The sequence below is a fragment of the Teleopsis dalmanni genome, chromosome 2 (assembly GCF_002237135.1).
Source record: "Teleopsis dalmanni isolate 2A chromosome 2, ASM223713v2, whole genome shotgun sequence".
NCBI classification, from domain to species: Eukaryota; Metazoa; Arthropoda; class Insecta; order Diptera; family Diopsidae; genus Teleopsis; species Teleopsis dalmanni.
In genome coordinates, this window is record NC_051847.1 from 7,277,761 (window position 1) to 7,295,181 (window position 17,421).

The 17,421-nt window shown below is 27.5% G+C and overlaps 1 protein-coding gene across 1 annotated transcript in view; it reads right to left on the minus strand.

Moving 5' to 3' along the window:
* The window catches only part of LOC119684897 (putative uncharacterized protein DDB_G0292292), a gene marked incomplete at its 3' end in the record, with an annotated part of 137,368 nt that continues 119,947 nt past the window's right edge, over positions 1-17,421 (minus strand). Inside the window, exon 3 of the mRNA XM_038099029.1 lies at positions 1-1,059. Coding sequence (XP_037954957.1) covers positions 1-1,002 — 1,002 coding nt within the window. The remainder of the gene's footprint in view (positions 1,060-17,421) is intronic.

The window sequence follows — 17,421 nt, forward strand, 5'->3', positions numbered from 1 at the left end:
TTCGTTTTCTACAATCTTGGTTGGTTCATCAATGACTGCTGCAGTTGTGACAGCAACAACTACTGCATCAACTACTGGTTGAGCAGTAGGTTTTTCTTCAGCTTGGATCTCTAATACCCTTTCATGGCTTTCTTCTTTCACTTCACCGGTTTCTTGCTCGAGTTCAATTATTTTATCATCATCTTCACCAGCTACAGCTTTATTAACTTCCTCTATAGCTTTAGCAACCTCTTCCTCATCATTGATATAACCATTTGTTGCGACTGGTACGATTGTTTCTGCTCGTTGATCTACAACCTTCTCTTCTTCCTCTTCTAACAATGTTGATGGGTCAATACGCGCCTTTGGAATTGGTGGTGGTATTTCTAATGCGGGCACTATAGCTGGACTTGACATAGTCTCAACAAAAGATGTGCGATTAGCTGTAGTAGCAGTAGGCGATATCATTACATGTGTAAAGTAACCGCTACGTCTATTTTCGAAATCCAAAATATTCTCTTTAGTCAAACGTTCTTGTATTCTGCGTTGTCTACGTATAAATTCAGGCACAGAGTCATCTTCACCATCTTTAAGAGCGGGTTCTGAAACTTTGGCTCGTCTTAGCACTACTTTGGCAGCCTCATTTTCTTGTGTGCCGTTATTCACTGCTACAGATTCCGTGACTTTTGTCGGCCTAAGCACTACTTTGATGCCCTCATTTTCAGTGGACACTTGTTTCTCTACGGTAACATTGGCAGGCTTGAAGACCCCGTTGAATTTGGTACTCTTCACAATAAAGTCGTTGCTAATGTTGTTGCCATTTGTGTACCCATTTTCGTTGTTATTGTTGTTGTTACTGTCGTTGCTGTCGCCATTTTGTTGCAACTTGTTACTACGCGAAATGGTGAAATTGGGTTTACCATGATTAATTAAGAGCTTCGTCGCCGGTGATGGTGTTTTGTCGCCGTTTACTGAAACGCCGGTACGTAATTGCAATTTTGGTTTGTTAATGGTGTCAGCCATTTTCTTGCTTTCTAGTTTTTTCCAACGATTTTGACAGTTACCGCAATTAAATTCAAACTGCAAATAAAGACAATATTTAAAAGATTTTAGTTAAATATGGTTAATTATAGATTTTATGTCATTATTATTAGTGTTTTCTATGTATAATTTCATATATTTAATTATAATTTATTATCTTAAACATTATAATTTATTTTCTATATTTATTTTCATTAAAAATAAATATTTTGTGTCGCAAAACTGTTTATCAAATGCAATTAGCGATTCTCTCTCATAGTTCCAGCAATTAAAAAACACCTCAAAGTCGCTAAATTAAAATTAAATTAATGAATGTAAATATTTTTTCTCAGTTTTTATTATTGTTATAATTTATTATGATGTCATAAAAGTATCTTGCTTTTTATATCTTTTCGAAACTTATTAGATACATATTAATATACACAATGTTTGATAAAATTAAATATTTCTAATACTGACTGGAATGTGTAAAATGATAAAAATTTACAATATTTTCTTAAGGCGACAATAATGTCTAATATTTTTATCAGAAAGTCGTAGAAAAAATAAAAAATGATAAAAATTAATAAAAGCATTTAAGTATTTAAATAGCACAATTTTTTATATCAAAGGGATTTGGTGAAAGTCTACATATGTATAAGAAATAAAACTGAGTCATGAAGTCGGATTTTGTCGGAATAATATTTAGATCTCTAAATTAAAATTATATAGTTTTTATTTTCTATAATGCAAAGCTTTATTAGAGCCATTAATACTTAATTGATAATAAACGTTGAGATAGAGGAAGAAAGGCATTTCACATAGACTAAAGTCGATTAGAACTTAAATTTTGTAAAGATTAAGTAGAACATTTTTGAAATTTCTTTGTTTTATTTGCTTTCATTCTCATAAAAAATGTTCCATAATTCCATATCGAATCCGTCCATAAAAATTTGAAAGTGATACATATTAATTAAATCATTTATAACAAATGATACTAGTATTTCAGATTCATACCGAAAGCTAGAATATAGCTATGTAGCATATCGCAAGCATCCTCCAAAGAATTCTTCAAAGAAACTTAAAATATATTCTGATAGAAAAGATTTACACTAGGAGTTAGAAGTTAAAGGATTCAATATATATATTAGAAGAAAAAAAATTTCACAAACGGATGGGGTTGTACTAAAATATGAAGAAAATAAGATTATTTTTAGACAAATATAAATGATTGGCTTCAGGAAAATGTACCATATTTAGCGTTAGACATAATTAGGTTGCAATACTTAGTTTAGGGTTTAATTTGCATTATGATAATACTATTGCCGTTATTGTTGCAAATTTAGTAGCTCGGCTATTGTTTCGGGCGAAAGGAAAAGAAAGGAAAGGAAAAGGATTTCGAGATTTTTTAAAATACAAATTAGAGATCACAGCACGTGATCTTAATTGCCTATTGTTTTGGATGAAAGGAAAAGGATTTCAACACTTTTTAAAATGTAAATTAAAGATCACAATACGTGAAGAATTCAATTTTATGATGACTGATAGTTATAAAACAGACTGCAGAAGCTAATACTGGTAGTAGTAATTAGCACACGTAATTTTTTTCTTCTACCATAGCATTGTATTAACCTGAATTTTTTATTAAAAAACAAAATCACTTCTCGTTAATAATATCAATTTTTTTAGATAAAGTTCATTTCCCCATCTACAAATTACATTACAAAATTGAGATGATTTATATTAAACTAAATTCAATTACAAACCTCTAAAGTCAATTTAAAAATATAATTAAAATGTACAATGTGTGCCTGAAGTCCATTGACCTACTTAAATCGGTAATTGTATTGTGCATTTATTTATTTTTATTTTTTTTTTCTGAAGTAAACAAACTACCATAACTTAATTAGTCATTTTTAAATGCGATAATTGCTATTTAAATACATTCATTTTATTTCGTTTTTAAATGGTAGCACTTTTAGTTTTGACCTTGAATTCTGTAATAAATACTCTATTTATAATAATAGAGAACTTTAAAAAAATAACACTAAAGTTAAAATATTTTAAATAAAATAAATTAAAATAAAATATTTCAATTGTGTTCACACTTCGTCTCTATTAGAATTAAAATTCCTTTAAGAACATATATATTTCAAAGATACGGCGTGAATTAAATTGAAGAGAATTGAAGAATTGATAAAAAATGATAATTCTAAAGCGACAAATAAAATAACAGCGCAATTGTTTTTAATTAATTCCACTTTAATTTTCATTATAATTAAAATAAATTATTTTAATAAGCGGACATTATTATACTATTGTAATATCCACTAATTGTAAAAGATTGGTAAATGGTTAATTAAAGACATTTATCATTTTATATATATAATTTATTTTTCTAGAAGACTAAAAACTATCGTGAATTTGGAATTTAATTTTATATATACGATTGAGAACTTGTTCTCAAGTTACTATCCGCTCTTTCCTTTGTAAAATATTGTACTGTTCATCTATCTTATATAAATAAATATTTTGAATATATTTTTACTGTTTAATTAAAAATTTGTCTGTCTTGCATCTTTTATTAAATTTATTTTATTTTTTTGTCAAAGATAAGTTAATAAGTTATTATCTTATAAAAAGTATATACACTAAACAGTATTATTATTAGAGAAACAATGATTTCAAAGGTTTCGTTTAACTATTTGAATTATTTTGCGAAATGTTTCTAATTACACTCAGTAACCCGATATCGTCTGAAAAAATAATATTTTAATTCTGTAAATAGTAGTAAATTGAAATATTTCGAATAATTTTGGCGTCCTCTGACTGTTGCACTCTGGCAAACTCTTCTCTTATTCAGACCCTATGCGATGCTCTAGTAAGTTATAATCAAAACATGTTTACTTGGATAAGTAATAGTATCTTTAAGATCGGGTTCACTTAATTTAATACATTATTGTGTCACAACTTTTTGTTCTCTAAAGAAGACGAAAATCTGTCTTACACCGTTTACCACGACCAAAAACTCATAAACTCGATTTAAATTATGATAAGTGAAACAGAGTGCGTCATAAACGATAAATTATGTTAAAAAAAGCTAGTTCAATTGTAAAGTATTTTTATACAATAAACAAATATTATAGATTTCCACAGAACTGATGGAAAATTTTCCAAAAAATTAATAATTATAATTTTCGAGCTCATTTGGCCAACGATGTGTTAGATATCGAACTTAAGAATATTCAAAGGACTAAAAACTGATATATAATTTAAACTATTTGAATGACCACATTTTTGATATTGGTGGTATTCCCGCAAAGCGAAAAGTGCCCGTTCTCGAAAATAATGAAAATGAACAACTTATATATAAGAGTAAAATAAATTTAAATCAGAGTTACATTAAAGCACCATAAATGGAATAAGAAATAGATAAGAAAGAAAAAACAGGTAAAAGTGATAGCTGACAGCACTAAAAATGGGTAAACATGAAAAATTAAACAGTTCAATACAATTCCAATCCGAACTCTTTTGTTCACTTGTATTCTTCACTAATTATTGTTCTTATTTTCTGACTTAGTTGAACTCTTAGTACTATATATATTCACCCCATAAATCTCCTGTAATTATAAGACAAAAAAAAAAGATTTTCAACACAATGACCTTTACTGTCAATGGCTGGAATCCTCATTATTCATTCATAAGAAGTGATTTTAATCTAACACTTTCTTTTAGCTTTTGAGGCTTTTGGTGCTTTCAACCTAACGAAAAAAAACTATCCCAGTATTATCTAAAATATCAATAAACTTACACACTCGGCTCAAAAATTTTAAATTTCAATGCTTCAATATATGTTAAGCAGTTGCAGTATTTAAAACAATAAACTTGCAACAACAATGATGTCGTTTTGTATACAAAATATATTAAACAAATTAATCAATTTATTTTGTGGTCTAATTATTGTTTTGCAACATACATATAATATTTGTTTGAAAGATATAATGAGAACATTTAAAATATTTGATTTAATTACTTTAGTAAATACTGTTGAGACGTTTTTATAAAAATGTAATGCATTTTATTAGTAGTGGAATGTATTGAGACAGTATTATTTTGTAAAGAACCTATTTTTTATTTTCATTTTTGTGGAAAATATATATAATTGAGAAAATGTTACCTATGTTATCACTCATCACACCTGTAACGTAAGTAATATGCATCATGTATTCTTTAAATATTTTACATTATTAACACATATTATTAAAATAAATCTATGCCGCTAGTTTAAATTAATTTCTTGCCAAAACATATACTAGAAAATTTAAATATAACCTACTTATCGAGCAACCCTGAAAAACATCCATTGCCTTACGTAACTAAAAATCACAACCAAATGTGAATAACAGTTGGAATTAGTCATAGAAATTGTAAGTAAACAATTATTTTTGTAGTTTGTAAGCCTGGTTAAGACAGAATAACTCAGCCAACAGACTAATAGCGGGCACGTGATGAATTCATTATTGGCTACTTATCAAAAAATCCCACAAATTTGAGAAGCGCCAAACCGCGCAGTGAAATACATTAAAAATGTTAAAAATTTAAAGCTCAGTGTGAACAGCGAAATAAAAACAAAAATGAAAGCAAAACAAACGATTTTAATTAATTTAATGTGCAATTGTAAGTGAGAAACGTAGACTTCAATTTCATTACGTTTTATCACGTAACATTTGATATAGTATCTATGGTGTGTATGGTGTGGTATGGTCGGAGCCACGGTAAGGCATGGTATATGGGCATGCACTCGGATGAGCACAGTTCAACGGTTGAATAAGTTGAATGGGCAGTAATGAAAAGAAGTGGCAACGAAATGACAGAAAGCATTAAACATGTGATTAATAAAGCGGCGTTCAAGTAATTACATTTGAGGCTTATCAATAACAATACGCGTAGTCAGTTACACTCATGCGAAAATATCCGTAGTATTTAATATATTTGTAAGTGGTTACGTAGAAAATGGTATAACTTAAACTTTACAAAAGTTATAAGCTTTACCTAAATATTAAAATTCACTAAAATTTTTTAATAGTTAGTTTTAATAAATTTATTAAAAAAATAAAATATATATTCAGAAAAAAAATTGCTGTGAAAAATAATAATAAAACAATACCTCTAAACCCACTTTTAAGTAACTTGTTTGAAATCCAAACACTTCACACGCCCATTATGACTAATGTTTTGCCTTGAGTCTGAAAATAACATTTATAACTTTTTCTGAATTTATTATTTGCCTATACACACATACAAAATGCAACTAAAAATAATTAAAATTCATAGCACTTCACATTTTCAATTGCTTAAGGTTAAGGTTATTAAGTATCACTTTTCTATATAAAATTTATTACTTCAAATTGTTGGCAACATTTTTGTGTCAATTTACTAGGTAAACAATCAATTTGAAAACTAGTTTAGGATTGCTCAGAATATAAATGATGTAAAAAGATATTTTCACTTATGTAAAGAGCATAATAAAATTTTTAATTAAATTAGTGAAAAGCTTTAAAATTTTTAATGAAAGCTAAACAAACCGCGCCTAAAATGGGTGTAGCGACGAGTACTGCACCATAAATAAATTTGAAATAAATTCAATTTTCTTTTTTTTTATCGTCGATAATCGAAAGAAAGTTAATTAAAAAAGCGTTAAGTAATCACATTAAAAAATAATTAGGTATTAATTCTAAAAAGTTACAGTATTATGATAATCGACTGATTTGAAACTTCTGTCATCAGAACAGATTAAGAACTCTTCTCTAGATTTAGTTCTAGACTTTATTCACAAAGCTTTAAGGGGCTTTGTGTAATCAATAGTGAAATTGGCACAATAAGAGTCTTCTGACCGCAATACCGGCTGTTGGGCAATTTCACGTCTAAACATTTAATAATAATGATAATCGATTCTGCAGAACTATAACAATTTTTCTTAAGTGTAACTTGGGTTTACAACCGAAAGATGTTGTCTATCACATTTCATGTATTACGTATATTAAATTAAAATCACCTAATCTAAATACACTATATATGTATGTAGGTATAGGAGTAACCATTGAAAGATTTGGCAAATAACTTTCCTTGTCAGCACACAAAACTCACCTTCTCCAAATTGGACAACACTCATATTAGTTAACTGCTTCAACTAAAACAGAACCAAGTCTTTCTTTGTTTCGTTAGCTCCCAATATCGATGCTAACAGGTCATTACTTATGTTATGTTATAGGATTAGACATGTTATAAGATTAGATTTACCATCTAAGAACATTTCTTGGGGTTGTCATATATTAGCGGTTATTATTAGCTAGCAGAAGATTGAATATCTTATGGATTACTTATCTATTGACCTGACAGAGTTGTCATTTGTTGTGATTTGCTAAAAATAAAAACATAGCCAAGTTTGTATATTTAAATTGGACAGCTGAGCATTCTTACAGCAAAGCTGTTAGATGCTTCGGACTTCTACTTCTTCGTTGCTCTTTTAGGTCTGGCGTATGGATAATGCCTTATATGTAGAAAGCAACGAGTCATTATTTCAGAAGGAAAAAAAATATTTTGTGACTGAATATTTTAAAGAGCAAAAAAATTATTGCGTTTAAATTAAATTTTTATGCATAAAATTACATACCTATACCTTCGTCCTCGATGTATCACATTCAGAGTAGTCATAATACTCATAGTTCTTTTTTTCATTAGGAAATATACACGTATACAGTTTTCGGGAAGACTCTTATCGCTATATGCTCTGCTTTGCTCTTAGTTACGTCGATGTTTTTAAGGAAGCATACCAAGATAATGGCGAGCATAGACGAAAGTTACTTCCAGAATCACAATACCTACACTTGAAAAATGTGCAACTCTGATATCTATCTGAAACCTATTAGAAATCATTTATATACTTTAACTTATTTATTTTGTAATAAAAGTCATGTGAATCGATATTTGAATCAAACTGCAATAAAACTGAACTAAACAATATTTTGTAATTCCTTTGAAGTGTGCTAAAAATATTTACTTAAGCTTTGTATTGAGGTGACAATAATTATGAACGGTCGTGCAAGTTCTGTATTGATAATTATTATATCAGTAGATATTTTTATTTATTTATCAACTACTTTAAAATATTTAACTAACAATAAAATCGGTGCGGTGAACAATTAAACGAACCACTTAAAAATATTTATTTTTGTTTGGACAAGAATTGCCATTTTGCAGTTAAACGAAAAGGAGCAAATTGTTTTTCCAAATAAATTAGTAAACAAAATGTTTCACTGAAGTTGAACATAATTGGGTGATTATAGTTAAATAGTTAAATAATCACATAATTGTAAACAATATTGTTGACACGAGAAATTGTCATTTAGTAATTTCTTTCTGACTTTACAAAAGAACAATAAAAGTATTTAATTCCCTTTAGATAACTATTAATGATATTTTATAGATATGATTAGTCATAATATATAAACTGCGTAGTACATTAGTAGTTATTATAAATATAGTATTATAATATACATATATATTCTAGAAGAAGAAAATTTATTTATGGCTTTTATAAAAATATTAATAACATGCTACCTACCTCAAAGTTATTAAAATTATAAATATGTTATCAATAATATTTTTAAAAAATAACTTTAATTCTTTAAAAAGTTTATTAGAGAAAAACATAAATAATAGAGTAATAGAGTATGGAGCAAGCGTACTGAAGATGGTTCCCAATCACTTACATCTTACATTGTAAACAAAAATACTCGATAGCACCTCATTTAGACTAATCATCGCAAAACACGAAATATTTGTTAAATAACCTAATTTTAACAAGATGGAATTCGAGGTTATCCCTATAAGTTTCTTGCGAGGACTCATATATCAGGATCATATATTGTAACATATATGAAAAAAAAACTAGGAACACTTCGAAAACTTTTATATTCTATTCTAGTTATTTATTTATTTATTTGTTTGTACTTTTGTATATATCTCGATGCTTCGCATTTGAAAGATGGCACTTTACATTATAGTAGTAAATATCTTCACAGATTAAGCAGTCCCTTAAACCTATTGATATACATAACTGTTTAAAGACTTAAGTGATTACATATATTAAATCTTTCATTCAGATAATAATAAATGAAAATACAATGAATTTTAATATTTAATTGATTTGAACTATTATACAATTCAAATATGATACGAATAAAAATGTATGTAACAACCTTAATAGAACGATTATTACTTAATGTTTGTATATATAAATAGATTTTAAATAAAATAATAAAATAAAACATTAAAAAAAATTACATATACTGAGATCTTTTTTAGTTCTTCCGGAATTTTTTTTATTTCCATGAACATCTGCCTTACAGGAAATGGCAATAAGTAATTGGAAGAATTTTAGTATATATGTTAAGGATTAGACGTAATATTAATATTATGAGTAAATTAATAAATTAAGAACATATGTAACAATTTTCACATCAGAACATAATATTTAGCAAGTCGGTTGAAAATGAGCGTTTAAGTGTTCTGGGTGTGAGCTGATTCTTTCGTCGGTAATATCTGCAGTTCCGAGTTTTCATGAGTAAGTAGTCGAGTCCAAAATATATAGTACAAATTTTAATTAAAATGTACATTATACATATATGTAAAATTTTTCTTTCACAAACAAATATGGTAAAATAAAAATAAAAAGCCTATAGCCCTTTATGGCCCTAATGACAGCATTCAAATAGATTCGACATATAATTTTAAACTCAAATGTCGAATACATTTTTACGACTATTTATTTTTTTTACAATGGACTAAATAACGTACTCCATATTAATTTGAAAGTGTTTGTTGTTTAAGTTAAGATTATGATACATAAAAATTCGGAATTAAATAAACCAGATAAAAGTTTAAAAATGACGCACATTAAGTAACTAAAAATGGTCTCAAGGTTAGGCTTTGAAAAAGTATACGTAACTAATACAAAGTGACTATTTGGATGTAGAATATAGAGATATCTAGTACACACATTGCACGGATTTATACAACTTATTGACGTAATTATATGATAATAAAGTAAACAAAAAAGTTTTGGAATTTTAAAGTTTATGCAAATAATTATCGTTTGGAATAAAACGCAACTCATTTACCGGCGCTGAATATTTCACTCGATAAACAAACTTGGTACGATAATTGAATGTGTTGTGTTTTGTATGCACTTGACTCATTATTTTCAACCAATTTATTTACTTTAATACAAAAAAAAATAAGTGGAAATATAAACAATTTAACAAGATACCGAGAAGACACCTTAAATGTTTCAAAGTATCTAAAATAAATAAGAAATGAATATATAGTTAATCAGGCTATTCTCACATTAAGATTCCTGCACTACTTCCCGCCGCTTATTAAGCTATTTTCATTTCGCAACTAATCTAAATATAAATAGTCAAATATAATATAAAACAAATATATTTAGTGTTTCACAAAGATATATAATATTACAAGTTTAGATTAAAGGTTAATATAGAAATTGAAGAGTTCACAAGTCAAGTTAAGTAAGGGTAACTATGCCATTGCGTCTATGCTTCAACGGTGGTGAGTTCCAACAAGTGGATTATGGTTGAGTTCCTGGGTCTCTGTCCAGGACTGCAGACAAAGCGATTTCCATGTCTTTGGAATGGCTTTTTCACACCTTAGAAAAGATAACGAAAGCAAACTTCTTGGATCTCCTCAACTTCATCTGGAAAACCATATTGTTTAACAAGAATAACAAAGGTTAGCAACTTGCCTCTCCCGTCAAAATTATTAAAGGCTTCACAAAGGGCAATATGTACTTCCGAGTGGAAATGCTGACAACTGTCAGCACAGGCCTTTTGAACCTAACCCTAAATACATATATATCTAAGTGAAAAGCTCCAAAACAGCAAAATATCTCTTAAAAAAGGTTTATTAATCTAGTCTTATTATAAAAAAAAAATAAATAAAAAAATAAAAAATAAAAAAATTTAAAATATTTCATATTTTTTTATAAAAATTATAAAACAAACAACAGAATATTTTTTAAAAACTATAAATTTTTTACTTTTAGTTTTTTAGACAAGTTTGCACTTAGATAGCAGCTAGTAAACGTAGAGATTTTATATCAAGCTTAGTACAAACATCCATTTTGCAAAAAAAATAAAGATAAAACTCCATGTAACAGAAAATTTTCTTTTAAATTGAATGTAAAAAGAAGGTTTTAGAGAAAAGGAATTGACTTAGTCTTTGCTATATTGTGAGGATCTTAAAATATTTTATTTATTTATAGGAACTCAAAAAAAGAAAACATGTAAGTCAAAGGTTATTGAGTTAAAAAGAGATTCTACGGATAAAAATAAACGCTTCTTTATTAGATGACAATATGTAAATTAAAAAGTTACGTGCTTTCTAACTACTATTATGTAGACTATTCTAGTTGTAAGATCACATCTTGACCCTTTCTCCGATTATCAAGATATATACTAAAAAGATTAAGCAGTTAATAAAGAATTTTATTTCAGCATTCTGGGGCGTTTAAGATTAATTTTGTAGGGTTTAATTTGTGGGTCTTACATTATAATAACAAGAGACTATACCTTGTATATCATCAAATAAGCAGCGTATTCTCCAAACTCAGACTTACGCTCTCCCTTCCAATTCCGAGACTTAACATTTTATTTATTTGTATACAAATGATTGTTGACACAAACGTTTGGATAGAATTAACAATACTTTGCTATTAATGGTCATCTTAAAATAGGCTTATAAAATAAGTTAAATATGCCTTTAGACATGCCTGGATATTATTTTGAAGAGAAGACAATATATTTTGCAGAGTTGAATATTATATACGAATTCCGTGTACTTTTTGAAGTGCAGATTATACCTATATAAATTTCCGCTAATTCCATAAATTGTGTGTATTTTGAACTGGAGATAATATAAAAAATTCTTATTCTTAAAGTTCTTAGATTAAATTTATATCAAACTGCGTTATATTAAATGTTGCAACGACACAATTGATGCGAATTGTGTTTCGCTAATTGATAACGATTTGATTTTAATAAAATCGGCTATTCTAAGCGACTTTTACCACTATATTACTTATCTATACTGCTTGATATTTGAGATATTAGGATCTGAAATTGCATGTTTTTAATGCTAATCACGGCTTCTACAACTGCTATTGTAAATATTTTTCCTATTGTTAGTAAGAATGTCATATGCCCTACCATATATTGCATATAAAAAAAAATTCATGAATTCATCTTATATTAGAAATTCATTTATTTGCATTAAGTCAAGTTAGATACTTGACTTCATTATTTATGACATGTTGGCATATACTTATGTTACTTAAAAATTAGTTTTTATGGTAGTCATATCTCTTTGACAGCGCAACTCTTTCCTAATTATCTAAGCTAATATTTGCTCAATCATTTTAAATTAAGACAATGTCTTTAAACTGAACGCATATTTAATTTTAAAAAATTAGATGTTAAATAAGTCTTTCTCTTATCATTCTTTCATTTATGTCTATTAAACTTTCACTCACGTATTTTGCGGAAGAGCAACTCCCCACAAACTTGTTTTCTTGCCTAGCCCTGGATTTCGTAATATTGCTTCGTTATCATTCGAACGATAATTACGTCAAAAATCGTTTGATAAAAATCTGTTATAAAATACTTTGCAGTAAGTGTGGAATCCGTAATAAACTCAAAGCTTGATTAAAATTCTAAAATTATTTTATTTATAACTTAAGAGATAAGATAAATTTAGCAAAAATAAAGCAAACACATATTATCTTTAGTATGGCAAAAAAATGGAATTTTCGGAAGTGAATTCAATAATAATGGGAATGAGAGCTATTACAGGAAGAGGTCTTGATTTATAATTGTTTGAAAACTATATGTTATAGAGACTAGAATTAACAATAAAAATAAGAACGAGAATTATTTGTATTTTATTTTTAATTAAATCTTTGCCTAAAATGATTTCAATGGTAGAGGACAAAGGCAATAGCTAATCATAGTGAATATATATATAATTTAATTCGATGAACTTCTGTAGAATTAAATTATAACTAATGAAAATCAATGAATTTTTTTTTTTAATAAAACAAATTAACATAATAATGAACTAACTTCGCATAAATGTGAAGCACCCAATTTGAAATATGTAAACATCGATATTTTAGATTCAGAAATCTGGTATGGGTCATCAAAAGGAACTTTGACATCATTTGATTACTTACGTAATAAGTAATTAAATTAAATTAAAATATTTAATTGTTTAATTTCTTTTAGTTAATTATCCTGCTAAGAAAAGGAAGCTGATATATAGCCAAATAATTCGACTGTCACTTCTATATGGATCAGTAAGGCCTCAAACACTACTATTCGCCAGCTAGAAATTGCACAAAGCCAGGCTCTGAGACGAATTTTCAAAGTACCATGGTACATTAGGACGAATGACATTCTCAGGGATCTGAAGATTGATTCAATCAAAAAATAGATAAAGGATAGAGTCCTGAAATTATTTACGAAAACTGACAGGCTTACCAACACCGCGTTATCGAATCTCAGAATAGTTACAGGCTTCTCAGGGAGGTATGCAGGTCTGAGGTCAATTATTGCTTTGTCTGATGAAGTGATAAACAATAATCCAGTCAAGGCGTAAAGAAGGACGTATGAAGAAACCTCGCAGTTATTAGAGAGTAAAAGTGTTCAAGTGCACTGACTCAACTAGCCTCAACATAATAATAAAGTAAATTTTAATTTTAATTATTGTTTTCATTAATCTTATTTATCATTTCTTTGATTTAGATTGATTTGTTTAAAAACCTTTCCTTACTTAAAACTTTGTGACAATCTTATAAAGAAATTAACTATAGCACCTTTCCATTTCTAACTTTTTCATAATTTTTATAACTTTAAAATCTTATTAATATGCAAATTTGATTTGGTAAATTTAGGAAAGTATACACTTATTTTAATTAGTTGAAATATTAAAGACGATCTGCAAAATTTTCGCTGATTTGCCCGTCTTAATAGAAAATTGAAAGGTATTTAATATTATTTCCCTTTCTTTAAAGTTTCCGTATTAGAAAATTTTTTAATTATTTCGAATTAAAATTTATTTATAATGAAGGCACATCAACAGACAAATCTTGAAATAGGTAACCACCAAATAGGTAACTTATGCAAAGAAGTGTTCAAGAAAAGTGAGGGGTAAAAGTAAAAGTGTGATAATTATATGCAAAAGCCGCACAAAAATGTATTTGATATTTAAAACTTTTGATTTCTTTTTATTTGTTTAATGTGTATACACTGCATTGTTGTTGTTGTTTTCATCGCCATGCGTTGCTCATATTGTTGTTGTTGTCGTCGTCGCTGTTGCTGTTTGATTGTTACTACTATTGTGATTTCTGTTATTGATTAATCACAATAACTACTGATACAACACCAACTACAACAACACAAATACAACAAAAACAAATACAATAACAAAACTTATTGTTATAAAAAAGGTGAAAGAAGAATCAGCTTTCAGTTAAAAGTAAAATTTTTTATACTTGATATTTTTTGTTGGTTTTTTTCTTTTGACGGATGCACATGGAAAAAAAGCCCACACACTGCCCGCCATTACAAGAGTCATTAGTCGGGTTATTTCAAATAGCATTATGGTATTCTGCGTATGCGTGTGCGTGTGTGTGTATTGATTTGTGTGTAATAAAAATATATGAAATAAGTGTATTTTATTGCACTAGTGTGAGCATCTTTTTTTTAAATTTTCTTTCTTTTCGATTTTTTTGTGGTATTTTTTTTTTATTTATTGCGGTTTTTTGGGTGCTTTGAACTCATTCGGTTGACATTTTGCCACGGGTTAACGTTACTTTTATTTATTTAAACAAACTCTTATTAAGCACTTATAATGTGTATTTTAAAAATTTCACTTTCTTCTTCACCTATTCTCAATTATGTACTTTTTACCTTTTGTGCGTGTGCAAGAAAAGATAAGAAACTAAAAGCCTTTAATCACATGATTAAATAATCAAAAAGTAAAAAAAAAATTGTTGGGCCATTGTGGCTTATCAGCATTTATGACATGTAATACCTGATAAAGTACTTGTGGCGCATAGATAAATATACTTGGGCTTTTCTTAATAAATCTTAGATACATTCTATTGTACATATGTATGTATATTTACTTGAACTTCTAAGATATTAGAGCATATCAGATTCTGGATACAGTAGAAAATAACTGTATTTGTATAAATTTTTAAAATAATTTTTAGATATTTTTTTGAAAAATTTTATCTGATAAAAATTCTTCATTACTTTAAGTAGTTTTGAAGGAACTCAAATAAATTTAATTAAATAAAACATTTAAATTAACAGAAGATACCCAAAATATATAGAAATACTTAATTTAAAAGTAAACCTAAAGAAATATTGAAAATACAGAAATTAGGTTATGTCAGGTTGTAAATTATTTATGGGTAATTATGGGCAGCCATATTCTAAATTAAGTTAGTTTAGGGCGGCGAAGTTGTGCTTAAAACTCACTTGAGCTAATATAATGGGCCGTTGTGATACCACGGATTAGCGTTATGCATATACAGACTAAAGGTCAGCGCACTAACAGCATCAAAAGGCAGGACTCTCACATTCGAGTGAAATTAAACCAAGCCTAAAAGCTTTGTCAAGTTTGTTGAGCTTGATCAAGTTTGTAATTTTGCAAATGACAGTTCCATCAAGTCGGTAAGAAAAGAAAAGAAATTATTATTCCATCCTTTTAGAGCAATCGGATACAAAAGTTTGCAAAAAAGCTGCGATTTACAGAAGAAAAAACATTTTCCATCAAGAGAATACATCTGCCTTAACAGCTCAAGAAACCATCGATAAAATAAATGAATTTAAATATGAATTATTGCACAAAACAGGCTATTCAATTATCAAATTTAGTCTCTTCTAGATTATGGTTTTCTCTTAGGATTGCTTATTTAAAAAGCAAAACAATCTTAAAATGGAAAACAATCTTAAAATATTAATAAAAAGAAAATTAGAAAAAAACTATTTTTTATCAAACATAAATATAATAACTGTCATCATGGGTGGATTTTTCAGAACAGTACTGCAAAGATGGGTTAACTAAAACTTTTGCATTTCCGTTCCGCGAACTTATCGAAGTACAATGTATAACTACTAAGTAGTTATACAAGTTTTTAGTAGTTTTGAAATTTTTTTCAAAATTTATATATTCTTTCAGTATTTAATCTAGTTTTCTTGATGACGCAGTGCTATACATTACTTTATCTTCCAAAAAATTTTACACTTTTCAAATTTAAGTATTAAAACTATGAATCATTAGATATTTTTAGATTCCCATAATTAAATTTGTTTTTAAATTATCTGTTAAATTCTATTATAAGACAATAAATTTTTCCATTTTGATTATTAAAAGGGGATTTTATTGAAACACTAAAAATTGTTTTCCCATTAAATGCTTATGTTATTTTTCTTTGAAATAAAAAATTAAAATAACTTTATTGACCACAAATAAATTGAAATAATTCCGTTCGTCTAAGTGAAGCTCTTCAATTTGGAAAAAACAATTCAATGAGAGTTTAAGGTTTTTTATTAAAATCCTTGAATGAAGACAACAGCGCCAAAGTGTAATATTTTAAATATTGGTTCAATTCTGCGTTTAAAATTAAATTTCTTTCTGCTGATAAATAAGCAAATTATAAATAGTTAAAAAAAAAAACAACATAAATATTATCTAACATCGAAATAATGAAAATATTGTTTACCACACATTTGCACCTAATATGAAAATGGTGTTTTTCAAGAGTATTTCCTAGAAGGGTATTTCAGGGATCTTTAGGATTTAAATCTAGGAAAGATAGGCTCTATACTGTCTTTTATTAAAGAAATCGGACTTGGAGAAACACTCTAACACGATTAAGAGACACAATAGATCTTTTATAGATCTATTATTATAATAATAATAATTACCACACATTGCTATAAAACGCATAGTGCCAAAGAATAGTAAAATAATAAAATTTATCATTTAATCTTAAAATAAATTTCAAATATTCTTTAACTGCATTTTAATTTATTAAATAAATTTGTCAATAAATAATTTGCATATTTTCAAAATTGCAAATACTAATTGAAACACTAACACTAATGCAATTATTGCAATAATTAACACTTACCTTTATTGAACTATTCCTTAATTAATTGTTTTGAACTATTATTCAAATTGCTTGAACTATGGTTCAGTTTGATGTGTTCAATGTGCGCTGAATATTTTCAAATTTAAGCTGCAAAATATTATTTTAATTTTTATTATTTCAAT